At 40.3% G+C, this 16485-nt stretch overlaps 1 protein-coding gene across 1 annotated transcript; it reads left to right on the plus strand.

Annotated features, from left to right (window-relative positions):
- Positions 1-15908, plus strand: LOC117670375 (cytochrome P450 2J5-like). The gene is made up of 9 exons (XM_034425453.3): positions 1-203; positions 3418-3580; positions 4693-4845; positions 7608-7768; positions 8839-9012; positions 10785-10923; positions 11122-11309; positions 12211-12352; positions 13394-15908. Exons 1-9 carry the CDS (start codon positions 42-44, stop codon positions 13582-13584), a joined length of 1473 nt encoding a protein of 490 aa, XP_034281344.1. The 5' UTR covers positions 1-41; the 3' UTR covers positions 13585-15908.
- The last annotated feature ends 577 nt before the right edge of the window (positions 15909-16485 follow it).

Here is a 16485-nt window from a genome sequence, read left to right on the forward strand (position 1 = left end):
AGCAGAGAAAGGAGGAAGGGAGCATATTCTCTGCTTTGAATATGGCTGTTTTCAGCTGGCTGAGCATTCTCCTTTCCCTCTTATTCTTCTGGCTTTGGAAAAACAAACGTCCCAAAGGTTTTCCTCCCGGGCCATGGAGGCTGCCTCTGTTTGGGAATCTACTTCAGTTCAATATGACGGACCCTCTGAAGCGCTTTGATCAGGTAAGGCTCCTTAATTGCTCTTATATTAAACTCCACGGAGTCACTTTGCAGAAAAGAAAGAGTTTTTTAAAAGGAGGCTGGCTCAGCGGCAGAGGTGAAATGCTGCCGGTTCGGACCGGATCGCCCGATCCGGTAGTGATGGGGGTGGGTGGTTCGGAGAACCGGTAGCAAAAATCCCTGCCCCCCCCTCCCATGCCCAGCTGAGCCTCACAAGCATCAGAGGCTTTTTTTTTACTTTTAAAAGCATTTTTTCTACAACCTCTTCGGCTGAAAAAATGCTTTTAAAAGTAAAAAAAAAAGCCTCTGATGATCGCGTGGCTCAGCTGGGATCATCAAAGGTTTTTTTTGTTTTTTTTAAAAACCCTTTTTTCTTTTAAATGTCTCTGACGATCCAAGCTGAATTGCCTGATCGTCAGAGGCATTTAAAAGAAAAAAAGTCTCTGCCGATCAGGCAACTCAGCTGGGATCGTCAGAGCCTTTTGAAAGCAATTTTTTACAACCTCTTTGCCGAAGAGGTTGTAGAAAAAATGGTTTTAAAAGTAAAAAAAAAAAATGGCCACGCCCACCCAGTCACATTACCCCCCACACACACCAAGCCACACCCACAGGTAGTAACAAATTTTAGATTTCACCCCTGCTCAGCAGTGCTGCGTCTGTTAAAAGTTTCTGCGTGGGATTGAAAATACAGTCTGCAGCCGATTGAGGAGAAATGTTGAGAACGTTATATGCAGATGATGAAATCCCAGCTACCTTTGACTCCGAGCAATTCCTTAACCCCTAATGGCATTTTGCTGCTTCCAAAAGATTGGTCAGGGTTTATTTGCATTGCGTGGCAGGTTCATGAATGTTTGAGCTGAATTCCAAGAGTCGGCTCTGACCCTTTTCCAAAGCAACGCTTGGAATTGCCTAGGACACAACCAGAAATCTTTCTACACCATCTTAAATACCCCCACCTCACCAATTCTTTGGAGAAGGGAGAAAAGGCCCTGCAGCTGCTGGAAGTCACTGCTTTCACTTTCTTGTAAACATTACAATTCCATTCTGTCCAGGGGTGGGTTCTACTAATTTTACTACTGGTTCGCAACGGGATGGTGCGCGTGTGTGCTTCTGCTTCGCTCAGCTTCTGCGCATGCACCAATTCCCAATGACGACATCTGGGGCTGTGGGCGGGGCTTCCTGCCAGTATTACTACTGGTTCTTGTGAACCGGTCCGAACCGGGAGCAAACCACCACTGAGTCTGTCACTTTGATGCGAAATTTCTATTATGCAATTAGGGGAACTTCAGGGATGAAATCCAGCAGGTTCTAACCTGTTCTGGAGAACTGGTAGCAGAAACTTTGAGCAGTTAGGAGAACCGGCAAATGCCACCTCTGGCTGGCCCCAGAGAGGGATGGGAATGGAGATTTTGCAATATCTTTCCCCCAGGAGTGGGGAGGGAATGGGGATTTTGCAGTATCCTTCCCCTGGAGTGGGGTGGGAATGGAGATTTTGCAGTATCCTTCTCCTGGAATGGGGTGGGAATGGGGATTTTGCAGTGTCCTTCCCCTGGAGTGGGGAGGGAATGGGGATTTTGCAATATCCTTCCGCTGCCACGCCCACCAGGCCACGCCCACAGAACCGGTAGTAAAAAAAAATTGGATTTCACCACTGTCAGGAACTTGTTTTTAAACAAACACCAATGTGTAGCAATTTCCCTGTAGAAAAAGCCCACCGCTCTTAATTTTGGATTTTAACAAGGAGACTTCTGATGAAAGGCTTCCAATAATTGTTGCTAGAGTTTGCACTTTGTCTTTGCCCCAAGGAGGTGTGTGAATTCTCACAAATGGTGAAAGTTAGAGAAGGGAACACATTGTTATTCCTGTATGTTTCTGGCCTGTTCTTAGCCCAGAATGAGTCCAAGGGCACCACCCTCTTGGAAAACATGATGTGCCAGGCATCGTTCTTTGAGGTGAATTAAACTCTACACATTTCTCGTTGCTATTTGAAGGATTAGCACAAAGTACTGCCCAATAGCAAAAGTTAAAAGGTTATTTAGACACTGAAGTGGAATCATGTGGTAAACGAAGTATTAGAATGAGGTTGCTGGAAAACCATGCTCATATTTACTGTATCACTTATAGCTTTTCGGTACAATGAGAGCTTATACACCGAAGACAAATTCCTTATGTGTTCAATCGCACTTGGCCAATAAAAAATTCTATTCTATTCTATTCTATTCTATTCTATTCTATTCTAGTCTAGTCTAGTCTAGTCTAGTCTAGTCTAGTCTAGTCTAGTCTTTATCATTACGCTACTTCTATTCTATTCTATTCTATTCTATTCTATTCTATTCTATTCTATTCTATTCTATTCTATTCTAATTATTATTCTACTCTACTCTACTCTACTCTTCTCAACTTCTCTTCTCTTCTCGTCTCGTCTCTTCTCTTCTCTCTTCTCTTCTCTTCTTTATTATTACTCTATTCTATTCTATTCTATTCTATTCTATTCTATTCTATTCTATTCTACTCTACTCTACTCTACTCTACTCTACTCTACTCTACTCTAAATCTATTCTATTCTATTCTATTCTATTCTATTCTATTCTATTCTATTCTATTCTATTCTATTCTTTCTAATAGTATGGCCCTTTGATATTCACATTCAAATGAGTCTTTTGCCAACTCACAATGTACATTTATACATCCGAACTAGGCTGCATTGTTTCTCTGTGTCATATAATATATGCGGGTATGTGGGTATATGTATGTTTATTTATTTATTGCATTTATTTATTTATTGTCATGTTTATGAAGTGTATATTGGAGGCAGTGACCCTTTGAGAGCTGTATGCAATGAAATTTAATTTTAATGTATGCCGATTAGTGTACATTTAAAGTGACAATAAAGTGATTCCAAGTCTAAGTGGGTCTACGTTAAGAGGTACCATGCCAAAAAGCAGGAAGAAGAGCTATATTATTATCTATAAATAAATCCTTTCCCCTCTAGAATATGGTATACAATATTCCTACTAAGTAGTCCAGTGAACATTCTGCGTACAACATGCTTACAAGTTGAGTAGGGAGGGGGGTAACAGCCGATCACTTTGAAGAATGGAGCATGGTGGAGCTACAGGTCACGGTTCAACTTGGTGAGGCTACGTCGAATCATTGCAGTGATTGGTTCTCAGTGATTTCCTAGTAACTCTTTGCTCATCCTGTTGTTTCGTTTCAGTTTGGGAAAAAATATGGCCCTGTCTTCTCTCTTTATCTGGGAAGCAAACCTGTAGTTTTAACTCACGGATTTCCTTCCGCAAAAGAGGTCTTTGTGACAAAAGGCACAGAATTTGCTGGGAGATCAGACTTTTACATTATGGATATTATCACTAAGAAAAAAGGTAACGATATAATTTTCAAGCCGTTGTATTACCCCTTCAAGTTATTTGTTTTGTTACCTAATGTCCTCTCTCTCTTTTCCTCTGAATGCTAGCATTAAATACTTACTCATTATGTGAGGACCAGCTTCTCACCCCCCACCCGCCTTTCAAGAAAGTACAAACTCTTAAGAATTTTGTATTTCAAAAGGAACCTATACTGAAAGGGATGAAAGCGAGTCAAAACTCAAAGCAAGCTAAGGGGTCCCTCAGGGCATGCAGTTCAGGATAAAGGAAATTAGGAACCCCCTCCCCACCTTCCGATGTGGATTCCAACCAATCCACCAGTGTGAATACGAATTGCACCAGCCTCTCTGAGAAACAGATACAAAGAGCTTCTCAGGGTCATCTTACAATCCACTCGTTCCCCCCCCTCTCCTTTCATTTCCTGAGGTGTGAGAATTCTCCAGGCATTCCTGGCACCAGGCAATGGTTATAAATCAGGGTAAAGTTTATACAAAGAGGATCAGGCAAGAAATTGGATACTTAGGACACATAGGAAAAGAACTAAATATGACAACTCCAACCCCCCCCCTTTCTTCCACGAAGAATGGCAGATACACAGATCTGGCACATTACTTACTTTCAAGTAAGAGAAGAAGTGATCAGTTGAAATTTTAGAATCGGTTAATCAGAAGGACATTTCAAAAGGAATGTTTGTTTGTTTGCTAATTTTTCATTACAGGTAGTCCTTGATTTACAACCATTCGTTTAGTGATCAACGGCAGTGAAAAAAGTAACTTACGATGGTTTTTCACACTTACAACCATTGCACATGACATTGCGGTCACATGTTCAACATTTGGATGCTTGGCAACTGACTCATACTTATGACAGTTGCAGTGTCCCAGAGTTGTGTGATCATCTTTTGCAACCTTCTGACAAGCAAAAACAATGGGGGAAGCTTTTGCTTGACAGCTGCGTGATTCACTTAGATCTGCTGCGATCCTGTGGCAAGGAAAGTTGTAAAATAGAGCAAAACTCATTTACCCACTGTCTCACTTAGTGACCGAAATGTTGGGCTCAATTTGTGGTTGCAAGCCGAGGACTACCTGTATGCATCTTTGACTTGACAGGCATAATCGCACAGCCTTATGGTGAAGCGTGGAAGGAGCAAAGGAGGTTTTCGCTGATGCTTTTCAGAAACTTTGGCGTGGGAAAAAATCTGATGGAGGAAAGGATCGTGGAGGAAGCATCTTATTTGATTCAGGCTTTTACCGAGAACATGAGTAAGCTCTCCCGGGAGAGGATGGGACGGTTGAGAATTGTCACTCTGGGGCTGCTCCCTTTTCCAGAGGACATAGTTGGCCTCAGAGTTGGCCATTGAATTGGTGCACTGATGCAGAATGGGAGAAAGGTAGAAGTACGATTACATAAAATTCAAAGCCCTAGCTATAATTGGCCAAAATGCGACCTACCTTTAGTTTTTTTTTTTTTTTAAATTTGATTTATATGCCGCCTTTCTCCGGAGACTCAGGGCGGCTTACAATGTGCTCAGCAATAGCCTTCATCCTTTTGTATATTTTATACAAAGTCAGCTTATTGCCCCCACAAACTGGGTCCTCATTTCACCTACCTTAGAAAGGATGGAAGGCTGAGTCAACCTTGAGCCTTGGTGGGATTCGAACCCTGCAGTAATTGCAGGCAGCTGTTCTTAATAACCAGCTTAATAACAGGGTGCCTTAAACCCCTGTACTACCAAGGCTCTTTTTAATTGTAATGTTTCTAAGTCCTTAGTTCTTGGTTGGCAGAATGCCTTGAATGTTCATAGACATAGACATTCAAGGTGTTGGTTACCATCTTTAAAGCGCTCCATGGCTTAGGACCTGGGTACTTACGAGATCGCCTTCTGCCACCGATAGCCTCCCACTGGCCACTACGCTCCCACAGAGAGAGACTCCTCAGGGTGCCGTTGGTCAAACAATGTCGACTGGCGACCCCCAGGGGGAGAGCCTTCTCTGTGGGGGCACCCACCCTCTGGAATGATTTGCCCCCGGAGATACGGATGATCCCTGACCTACGCACCTTTCACCGTGCCCTCAAGACGTTGTTATTCCAACAAACTGGGCTGGCCTAAACATTAATTTTAATGGGTTGTTTTAGTTTTTTTAATGATATCGGGGCCAAATTATTTAATATGTTTTTTAAATTGCTTTTAATTTTATATATGTGTTTGTTTTATTTCTTGGCTGTGCACCGCCCTGAGTCCTTTGGGAGAAGGGCGGTATAAAAATTAGATAATGAATAAATAAACAAACAAACAAACAAACAAACAAATAAATAAATAAATAAATAAATAAATTTGGGGATAAGTGGGAAGTTTCACCCTCTATAAAATCCTAGAAAATATAACTAGTCACCAACTTCTAATTTCATGGAATACTCTTTGCCAGCATTTATTGGGTCTGCAATAATAAAACTGCAAAGACGACCGTCTCCATTGTCATTGTGGGAGATTAACACACACACAGCCAGAGAGAGAGGGAGAGAGGAGAAAGAGAGAGAGAAGGAGGGAGGGAGGGAGAGAGGGAGAGAGAAAGGTTGTTTATTAGAAAATGGTCAAAAATAGGAGTACTCACTTCTGTGATATACTGGAGACAGAGGGAGGGAGGGAGGGGGACAGAGAGAGAGAGAGAGAGAGGGAGAGAGAGAGATTAGACAATGGTCGAAAATAGATATTTTTTCATCCTGGTGACTCAGGTATGGCAAATTCATTGTGAGCACTAGACTCCATAGTGGATTTACTTTGTGTTCCTCTGATGATCTCTCTGCAACTCATACACTGGCTTAACGGATATCTTATTGCAACTATTTGAAGGGAAAATGCAGGAGAGTGAATCTATAGCAGATCTGGGTGTTATACTGTCCCCAGGCGACATCCAGCCCTTTAGCTGTCCCCGTCTAGCCTGTGTGGTTGCTTTTATTTTGAAGGCAACTGTTATTTTTTCCCCGTTTATATATATGCGTGCATGTACACTTACGCACCTTCACAGCAGTGGTGGGTTGCTTCCGGTTCGGCCTGGTTCGGGCAAGCCGGTAGTGGTGATGATGTGACATCAGTGAATCGGTTCTCTATGACTGTGAGCTGGGCCCTCCCACCCGCCCCCATGTTATACCTACCTTTATTTGTCGTTTTTTAGCCCAGCTGATAGGCACGGCAGAGTGGATTGCTGCCTCTCAGCTGGGCAGAAATCTAACGCGCTTGCGCAGAGCACAAATCTGGCGCGCGTTCGAGCAAAGCAAGCAGACATGCGGTGATCGCGCGCAAAGCGCGTGTGCGAAGAGAGCCAGTTGGAACCCACCACTGCTTCACAGCCCTATTGGTTCAGCCCTTCACAACCATCCCGGGTTCCCATGTGGCCTCTTGCAAAAATTAATCTGATCTGTCCCCGTCCACACACACACACAAACACAGCCAGCCGAGGGTTAAGGAATCACTTGGAACACACCCAGGTCTTTATCTCCAACTTGGCAGCGATATACACACCGTCTGCCAAGTGCTTTTATTTCCACAGAAAACAGAAAGATAATATACTCAGCGTACAAGAGTCCAACAGAATTAATATTCCTCTCAGCAGTTTCGGATGAGGCTTTAGTGACTATCCAAGGTTTACTTTTGTTCGTCACAGGGATCACTGGCCACCACCCTCTATTATATAGTCTCTGGGGTGTGGTCCAGTGACTCAGTTCTAATCCCTAGCACGCCTCCTGAGCTGCTGCAATCATTTATCACGCCTTCGGAGGCGTGCGTCCAGGAATGACGTCTCTCCCTCACTCTCATCCGAGACACCTGTCTCTCGGCTAATCTCCTCTCCCTCGGCCGGCTCCTGAGACAGTGCCAGAGGGGAGGGGTCTGGAGAGGGAGGCCTGGCTGACTCCTCTTCCTCATGCTCGGAGCTTTCTTCCTCCGATGGGACATGCTCAGAGGGCGGGGCCACAACATAATCCCTTATCCCTGACATAAAGCGATCTCTTTCGTTTCATTCTGCAGGGCTGCCTTTTGATCCTTATGAGTTCATCGACAGTGCCGTCGCCAACATACTTTCCACCATACTATTTGGGAAACATTTCAAATATGACAGCAACTTCCTGAGAAGCCTGCTGGACCTGATCCATCAAAACATCAGACTGCCAGCAGGACCCTGGGCCTTGGTATCCTAATTGAGAATCCAGAAAACCATTTAAAATTAAAGCACAACTGGTGGGAATTTGAAATTCTGTGTTCTTGATGTTACCGTCGCCAGACCTTGAATGAGAAAAGTCTCGCCCATTTGGGAAACTGATTTTCCTTGCAATTAGAAGCCTCTTGTTTTATGGAACTGTCTCATCAGAGTGCCAGGAAGAGTGGGTGAAGGCTCTCTTGAATAACAGCAGTTATCCACATTTAATGGGGTATAATTCTTCCTCTTCTAGTGTCTTCCCCACAAGTTCAGGCTCCACTTTTTTCAGATCAACTGAACCTTGATCCATTGGTTCCTGATGTGGGTTGTGAGAAACTGACTGGCTCAAAGTCACCCAGCTGACTTTCATGCCTAAAATGGGACTAGATTTCGCAACCTCTTGTTTTTTAGACCAACTCCTTCACCATTACCCAACGTGGCTCTGAATTGGGTATAATAGTTCTATAGTTAAACTTCAGTTTATTTAAACATTGGACTCCCTTTCAAATTGTGGGAGATATTTATACGAACCCTTTAGGGCAGTGGTGAAATCCTCTGCAGTTTGCCACCAGTTCGCTGCCTGCGCATGCATGGTTCATGCCAGATGCATGCTGCACGCATGCATGCATGGTGTGCCACAAATGCCTGCTGTGCGTGCGTGCACATCCGCAGTGCTGTGTGCATGCATAGTGCACTCCAAATGAGTGCTTCACGTGGAAAAAGGCTTAAGAAGGTAAGTAAAACAGTGAAGGGGGGGGAAACAGCTGTGCCGCAAGATTTAGATTTGATAGAAAGTACGATTTCCTGCTTTCTAGTGAATATAAATCGCGTGGCACAGCTGATCGTCGGAAATACCAGTTTGGATGAACTGGTGGCTTTTTTTCCCTACTGGTTTGCCCAAACCGATAGCTTTTATCACTACCGGGTTGCCCGAACCGGTGCACACCAGTAGCATTTCACCCCTGCTTTAGGGATTTTCTTTTCTCCTTCAATATATCCTGCAAAGAAGACTCCGTCTTGATCCAATTAACCAATGTTGGCTTTTCTTCTGTTTGTTGGCAGCTTTTCAATGCCGTGCCCTTGGTGAGAAGGCTTCCTCTGCCCCATCAGAAAATACTAACAAATGCCCAACAAATGTTTGCTTTGCTTGAAAAAGAAATGGAGGAACACAAGGCAACATTGATGCCTGGAGAACCCCGGGATTTCATTGATGCATATTTAGAAGAAATTCAGAAGGTAGATTTCTTAGTCTCCTTTTTGATTTGTATATATTTTTGTCTCATCCCGCGTCTCTTTCTCTAACATTACAAGTTGTACAAGTACAACAGTTCTTTGGCATATGGCTGTAATTTAAAATACCACAAAGATCTATCTATCTATCTATCTATCTATCTATCTATCTATCTATCTATCTATCTATATCTATCTATCTATCTATCTATCTATCTATCTATCTATCTATCTATCTATCACTATATCTATCTCTATCTATCTATCTATCTATCTATCTATCTATCTATCTATCTATCATCTATCTATCTCTATCTATCTATCTATCTATCTATCTATCTATCTATCTATCTATCTATCTATCTATCACTATATCTATCTATCTATCTATCTATCTATCTATCTATCTATCTATCTATCAAGTGTTTTTCTATCGAAGCACCTGGTCTACCCCAATACACACACACACACACACACACACACACACACACACACACACACACACACATCTATTTATATATATATATAATATTTGGATTCTGCTATGGGTCTTTGCTTAGCTTGTTCTGTAAATGTAGCAAAGTGAACATCCTCTGTTAAAATCAAACTCTTTGAATCTGAATTCCAGACAATACACAGCTATAAATACTATGCTAGAAATATTATAAATATACAGCTATAAACCCACTGAAAGGAACTCAAAGCCAGAAATCCACATTGGCTCTTCTGCAATATGTGAACCGGCTCACTCATATTTTTCAAGACTTTTCTATCTATCTTGCAGTATCTCTCTTGTGTTGGTCCCCCCGAAAATGAAATCAAATCAGTTTATTTCAGCCATAAAGCCAGAAACGACAAAAATATCTAATTGAAGATTGTTACATGCATTATCCATTTATCAACTGTCTATCTATATATCTAGCATTTATCTAGCATCTAGCATCTATCCATCCGTATCCATCTATCATCCCTCTATCAACCACCTATCATCCATTCATCCATCATCTCTCTCTTTCTCTCTCTCTTTCTCTCCCTCTTTCTCTCCCTCCCTCTCCCTCTCTCTCCTACCCAACCATATAAATCCCCCCTCTCAGAAAAACTATGAGTTTAAACTCTACGTATAAATAAGAACTATTAGAATATAACTGAAAATAGTGTAAAAAGTGAAATAAGTATCCAAACTTAGTTAATGGTGCAATAGATGATAGTGCAAAATGGGACAACCTGGGAGGAGATTTTTGTCTGAAAGAAGTAACAGTAAGCAGAAATTCCACTCCCTGCCTGGAAATTTCTTCAAGATCAATTAAATGAAGATCTGTCTAGAGTCCTCATAGAGCAGAGTTTCTTAACCTTGGCAACTTTGAGACAAATGGACTTCAACTCCCAGAACTCCCCAGCCAGTAAGCTGTGGGAAAACCTCCTTTTCATCATTAAATTCCTGAACTGTTTTCTCCCTGATGAATTGTTAGAGAAACTTGGGCATTTGAAGATTTGTTGCTTCTTTGCTTGCTTGCTTGCTTGCTTCACCACCTCCTCCTCCTCCTTCCTTTTCCTTTTCCTTTTTAGTGATACTTTTCAGAATAAAGTCTTCAGGACAAAGCTTCCTTTCCTTTCCTTTCCTTTCCTTTCCTTTCCTTTCCTTTCCTTTCCTTTCCTTTCCTTTCCTTTCCTTTCCTTTCCTTTTCCCTTCCCTTCCCTTTCCTCCCCACCCCTCCACTTCCAATGAATATATAGGTGGTAAAAATCCTGTTTCCATTCTTTGTTTTAACTATCAACAGCCAGAGAGGAAAGGTTCAAGTTTTGAAGAAGAGCAACTACGAGTCTTATTGTTTGACTTACTCATTGCTGGAACAGAGACAACATCAGGAACACTGCAGTGGGCCTTTCTCTATTTGGTGGCCTTTCCAGAGATCCAAGGTACAGAATCGTGAAACAGTGCCCTTTAGTAGAAATAGTAATATATTCACCAATTACATAAAACGGGAAAGAAGGGAGTTAGTATCATGGCAGGAAATTCAGTAATGTGTATACAGTACTTGGTTGGGAAGCAAACTGATGTCTACTTAAAGTCAATGAAATGTTCTCCAGAAGGTAACTGAGATATTTGTTCCTCAGAGAAATGCTGGAAGGAAATAGACACAGTTCTGGGAAACAAGGCAAGGCTGAAATGTGAGGATCGTGTAAGATTGCCCTACACAAATGCCGTCATTCATGAAATCCAACGCATATCAAGTATAGTTCCTCTTGGAGTAGCTCGTAAAACCATTAATGATGTGCAACTTTATGGATACAAAATTCCCAAGGTAAAGGCAGAAACCTTTGAGTGGGAACGGTGTAGTGTTGGTGATTCTCCAGGCAAAATTGTAGTTGTCTGATGTGAGAGATCTCTGTCTGTCTGTCTGTCTGTCTACATATATATATGTCTTCTAAAGTTTTTGTGGATGTGCATATGCAAAAAATTAAAATCTCGGGTGTTTTCCCGCGTCATTATAAATAAGTTGGTTAAAATATTTAAAATCCTGGTTAAAATCCCATTTTAAGCTGGGATTTTAACCAGGATTTTAAATATTTTAACCAACTTATTTGTAATGACGCGGGAAAACACCCGAGATTTTAATTTTTTGCATATACACGTGTGTTTGTATGTCTCTATTTTTATCTCTATATACTGTATTTATCTCTATATCATCTGTCTACAACATCTCTAGCTCCATCTAAGTACGGTATCTATATCTGTCTTTATCATCTCTAGACTATAACATTACCTATCTCTATGTCTATCTGTCTGTCTGTCTGTCTGTCTGTCTGTCTGTCTCTCTCTCTCTCTCTCTCTCTCTCTCTCACTCTCAGAGTAAGAAATTGAGAGACATCCTGACATTTGATGTAGAAAGAAGACGCTTTCTGGGGAGGGTATCTTTCCATAAAGATTTTTCAACAAGACCAGTTCCTGACCTTTGAACCATTCTTAGTTAGGATTGGTGTGGAGTAGCTCATGGTGACAACAACATCTCCTGCCTTGCTCTCTCACTCCTCGTTTTCTAATACCAAGTTCAGCAACGTTCAGATCTTCTCCCTGCTCCTTCTCACCTTCATCTGCTGTCCTTCAACCACATCTCAATGGGGTCGTTCCGGAAGTTCATCCAGAGCCATGTCTGACAATGAGGGTTTTCTTCAAGAGGACCTTATTTGTTTTGACTTGTGCAGGACACCATGGTTTTTGTTAATATCCAGTCTGCCCATCGTGATGAATCTCAGTGGAAGTTCCCCAATGAGTTCAACCCTTCCAACTTCCTGAATGAAGAAGGAGACTTTGTGAAGCCGGAAGCCTTCATGCCATTTTCAGCAGGTGAATTATTCTCTCCCTATTTCTCCATCTCTTACTGTCTGTTGTGCGATCTCTCTCTCTCTCCCCCTCCCTCCCTCTCTCCCCCCTCTCTCTTCCCCTCTCCCTCTCCCCTTCTCCCTCTCCCCCCCCTCTCTCACACACACACTTTTAACTTTCAACCCCTCCAACTTCCTGAATGAAGCCGGAACCTTTCTTGCAATTTTCTTTTTCTTTTTTTTTTAAATAGTTTTTATTGAATATAAATATTAAAAAAGACATACGTAACATATACACAGCAAACATTTATACAACATATACACAAAAAGAGTGTAATTTCTTCTTAAGTATTTTTTCAGAGTGACGTTCTACAATTCTACTTATAATATATTCCTTCACCTCTCTTTAATCTAATAATATTTTTTATTACACATATATGTATCAATCGGTAATATATCCCCTATATTTTTTGTATATTTCTAATTTTTAACCAATTATACCAATTATTCCATATTTTATAATAGTCTGATTCTTCTTTTTCTTGTAATTCTTTGGTTAACCTATCCATTTCAGCGCATTCTAAAATTTTCCCTATTACTTCTGTTTCACTTGGTATTTTTTCTTGTTTCCAATTTCTTGCGTAGGTTATTCTTGCAGCAGTTAATATGTGGATTGTAAGATATTTGATATCCTTTCTTGCCATTTTCAGCAGGTGAACTCTTATTCCCCCTCCCTCCCTCCCTCCCTCCCTCTCACACACACACACACTCTTGTTCTCTCTCTCTCTCTCTCTGACATGCACACTTTTACTGACAATTCTTGCACCATGCAATGATCCCAAGCAACCCAACCTTTCTTTAGAGACTTTGATTATACTTCAATGTCCCATAGCAAAAGGGAGCCGAAAATATTAAACTTGATCGTAATCATTGAGCATTTCAATTCTGGAACTGTCATGAGATTTGGGATCATACGGTAGAAAACCAAATAAGTCTAGGAATTGCAACAGGTTGCCACCTTTCAACTGTCTGGCTTCCCTCTTTCTCCTTCACTTTATCTTTTCAGGACCGAGAATCTGCTTAGGGGAAATCCTGGCAAGGATGGAGCTCTTCCTCCTCTTCACCAGCATTGTCAGAAATTTCCAGCTATTGTGGCCAGATAAATCCCAAGCTCCGGATTTCACACCGCACTTTGCAGTTACACAATCCCCATCCTGCTTCAAGGTGTTGCTGAAATGCCGCCAGCCAAGTGCGTAGATCGAAGTGAGGATCTGCAAGGCAACCGATTCAAGACCATCCCATTCTCTCCAATAGCCGGAGGTCTTCCCTACTTCAAATTCACCACGAGATCATTTTTTAAAAAAACGGAAATAAAGGGTTATCTTACGCCACATTTTCTAGTGGATGATCATTCTTGTTTATTGGTATTTCTAGACGCACAAAAAGCATTTGACAATGTGAATTGGCGATTTATGATGTTACAAATGGAAGAGATGGGCTTTGGAAGGAAATTTATTCAGGCAGTTGAAGCTATATATACAAAACAGACGGCAAAGGTAATGATTAATGGAGAATTGACTGATGTTATTGAAATAGAAAAAGGTACTCGACAAGGATGTCCCTTATCCCCATTGCTGTTTATATTGACTTTGGAAGTGTTGAATAGAAATGTTAGAGAAGAAAAAGAGATAACAGGAATGAAAATTAGAAAGGAAGAATATAAATTACAAGCTTTTGCTGATGACCTGGTTTTTATTATTGAAGAACCATTAACATTAATAAATAAATTGACAGAAAAAATAGGTGAATTTGGGGAGGTTGCTGGTTTGAAAATTAATAAAGAAAAGACGAAGATAATGACCAAAAATATGTTAAAAAAACAAAAAGAATAATTGAGGGAGATTTCAAAGATGCAGGTCACAAATAAGGTAAAATACTTGGGGATTCAACTAACAGCAAGATGTAGTTCTCTTAAAGAAAATAATTACAATAAGCTTAAGCAACAGATAGGATAGGATTTGGTGAAATGGGGAAACTTGCAGTTATCTTTGATTGGTAGAATTGCAACTATTAAGATGAATATTTTACCTAGAATCTTGTATCTTTTTCAGACAATTCCTGTAAAGCTGGGTAAGGAATTTTTTGCAGACTTAAATAAAATGGTTTTGAAATATGTTTGGCAGGGAAAGAAGGCAAGGATAAAACTCAAACTGTTACAAGATGCTAAAATGAGGGGTGATTTGGGATTACCAAATTTTGAATTATACTACCAAATGGTTTGTTTAATGTGGATTAAAGAATGGGTAACATTGAAAAACACTAGATTATTAAATTTGGAGGGACATGATTTGCTGATGGGATGGCACGCTTTCTTATGGTATAAAGGAACTAAAATTCAGGGGTATTTTAGAAGACATCAGATACGTGAAGCTTTGTTTTTGACATGGGAGAAGATCAAAAAATACCATTATTTGAAAATTCCAGTCTGGGTATCTACAACTGAAGCTTTTTCTTATCCAGTGGTATTTAGAGGGGAACGAATTGTTAGATATAGTGAATTATTGGATGAAAAGGGTGAACTTAAATTGAAACAAAACTTAGAAGACCAGGGAATTAAGATAGATTGGTTTTCATACATGCAAATACTTTCCAGATATCGAGAAGACTTCAAACAAGAAGGTATTTATAATGTTTCGACTGGTTTAGACAAGATATTAATGGATTCGGATGACCATGTAATTAAAAAGTTATATGGATATTTACTTGAAGTAAAATTGGAAGAAGAACAAGTCAAAGAATCAATGATAGCATGGGAGAAAAATTTTGGTTATAGTATTGATTTAGAGAAATGGCAAAAATTGTGGTCACATAATTATAAAATGACAATGTCGACAGCATATAAAGAGAATTTGTATAAGATGTTTTACAGGTGTCATTTACCCCCGACGAGGATAGCCAGAATGTTTAAGAATAAATCGGAGAAATGTTGGAAGTGTCATCAAACTCCAGGATCGTATTACCATATGTGGTGGACATGCGTGAAAGCAAGGAGATTTGGGACTAAGATACATACGTGGTTAGAAAAAATGACAAAGAGACATATTGACTTTAAACCAGAGATATTTTTATTAGGAATTTTACCAGAGACATTTAATAAAGAATTACAATACTTAATTGTGAACATTTTAACAGCGGTCAGAATTGTATTTGCCAAAAACTGGAAAGGAGAGAAGATAATTACCGATGAAGAAATTATTATGAAAATGTTGGACTGTACTGAAATGAGTAGATTGACATTTGAAATAAGAGAGCAGGAAGATAAACAATATTATTTGATATGGGAGATATTTTATCAATGGTTTGACAAAAAAGTATGGAGATGAGATAGCCTATATGAAATGTTTAAATATTTATCTTCAGTTCAAGTAAAGAATAATTGTTATATGATGAGATTTGGAAAATTGTAAGCATGAAATAATTTTAACCGATTGAGATTCTGTCCATAATTGTTTGTAAGGATGATATTTTTATGTTGTCTTTTTTTTATTTTAATCTAAAATAAAACTTTTTTCAAAAAAAAATAGTTAATTGGGGTTTTTTTTAGTTGTTCTTTTTTTAGACCTAGCCATTTAAAGTTTAGGAAGTTTTAAATTTAGCTGCTTTTATATAAAAATAAAAATAAATTAAAATAAAATAATATTTGTGCAGTTTTCTGAGATTTAGTGTGTTTCTGCAGTGTTTCACTCTAACTAACTTCACTCTAAACACACAAAATCTCACAAAGCTGTATGTGGAATTTTGTGTAAAGTGTGAAAGTTGTTTTTTTGGGCTTTTTGTGGCTGTGTGAGATTCCTGCTTGTTGCAGGGGCCATTTTGGGTCTAGCACAGCTGCTTTTATATTGTGGGTGAGCCAGTTGTGTTGTGTTGTGTTTTGTAGGTTAAAAAAGGGCAAAGCAGTGACATTGACTTGGCCATGCCCACCTGACCAACAAGCCACGCCCTCCCAGTCACCTTACCACCAAGCCACGCTCACTAATTAAGCCACGCCCACAGAACCGGTAACAAAAAAAATTAGATTTCACCCCTGCTCCAGATCCTCTCTATGCATCTGGGGAGGGCAAAAACAGCCTTCCCCACCACCTCGGAGGCCCTCCGGAG

Source organism: Pantherophis guttatus, chromosome 11 (assembly GCF_059756535.1).
Source record: "Pantherophis guttatus breed Tessera chromosome 11, ASM5975653v1, whole genome shotgun sequence".
NCBI lineage: Eukaryota > Metazoa > Chordata > Lepidosauria > Squamata > Colubridae > Pantherophis > Pantherophis guttatus.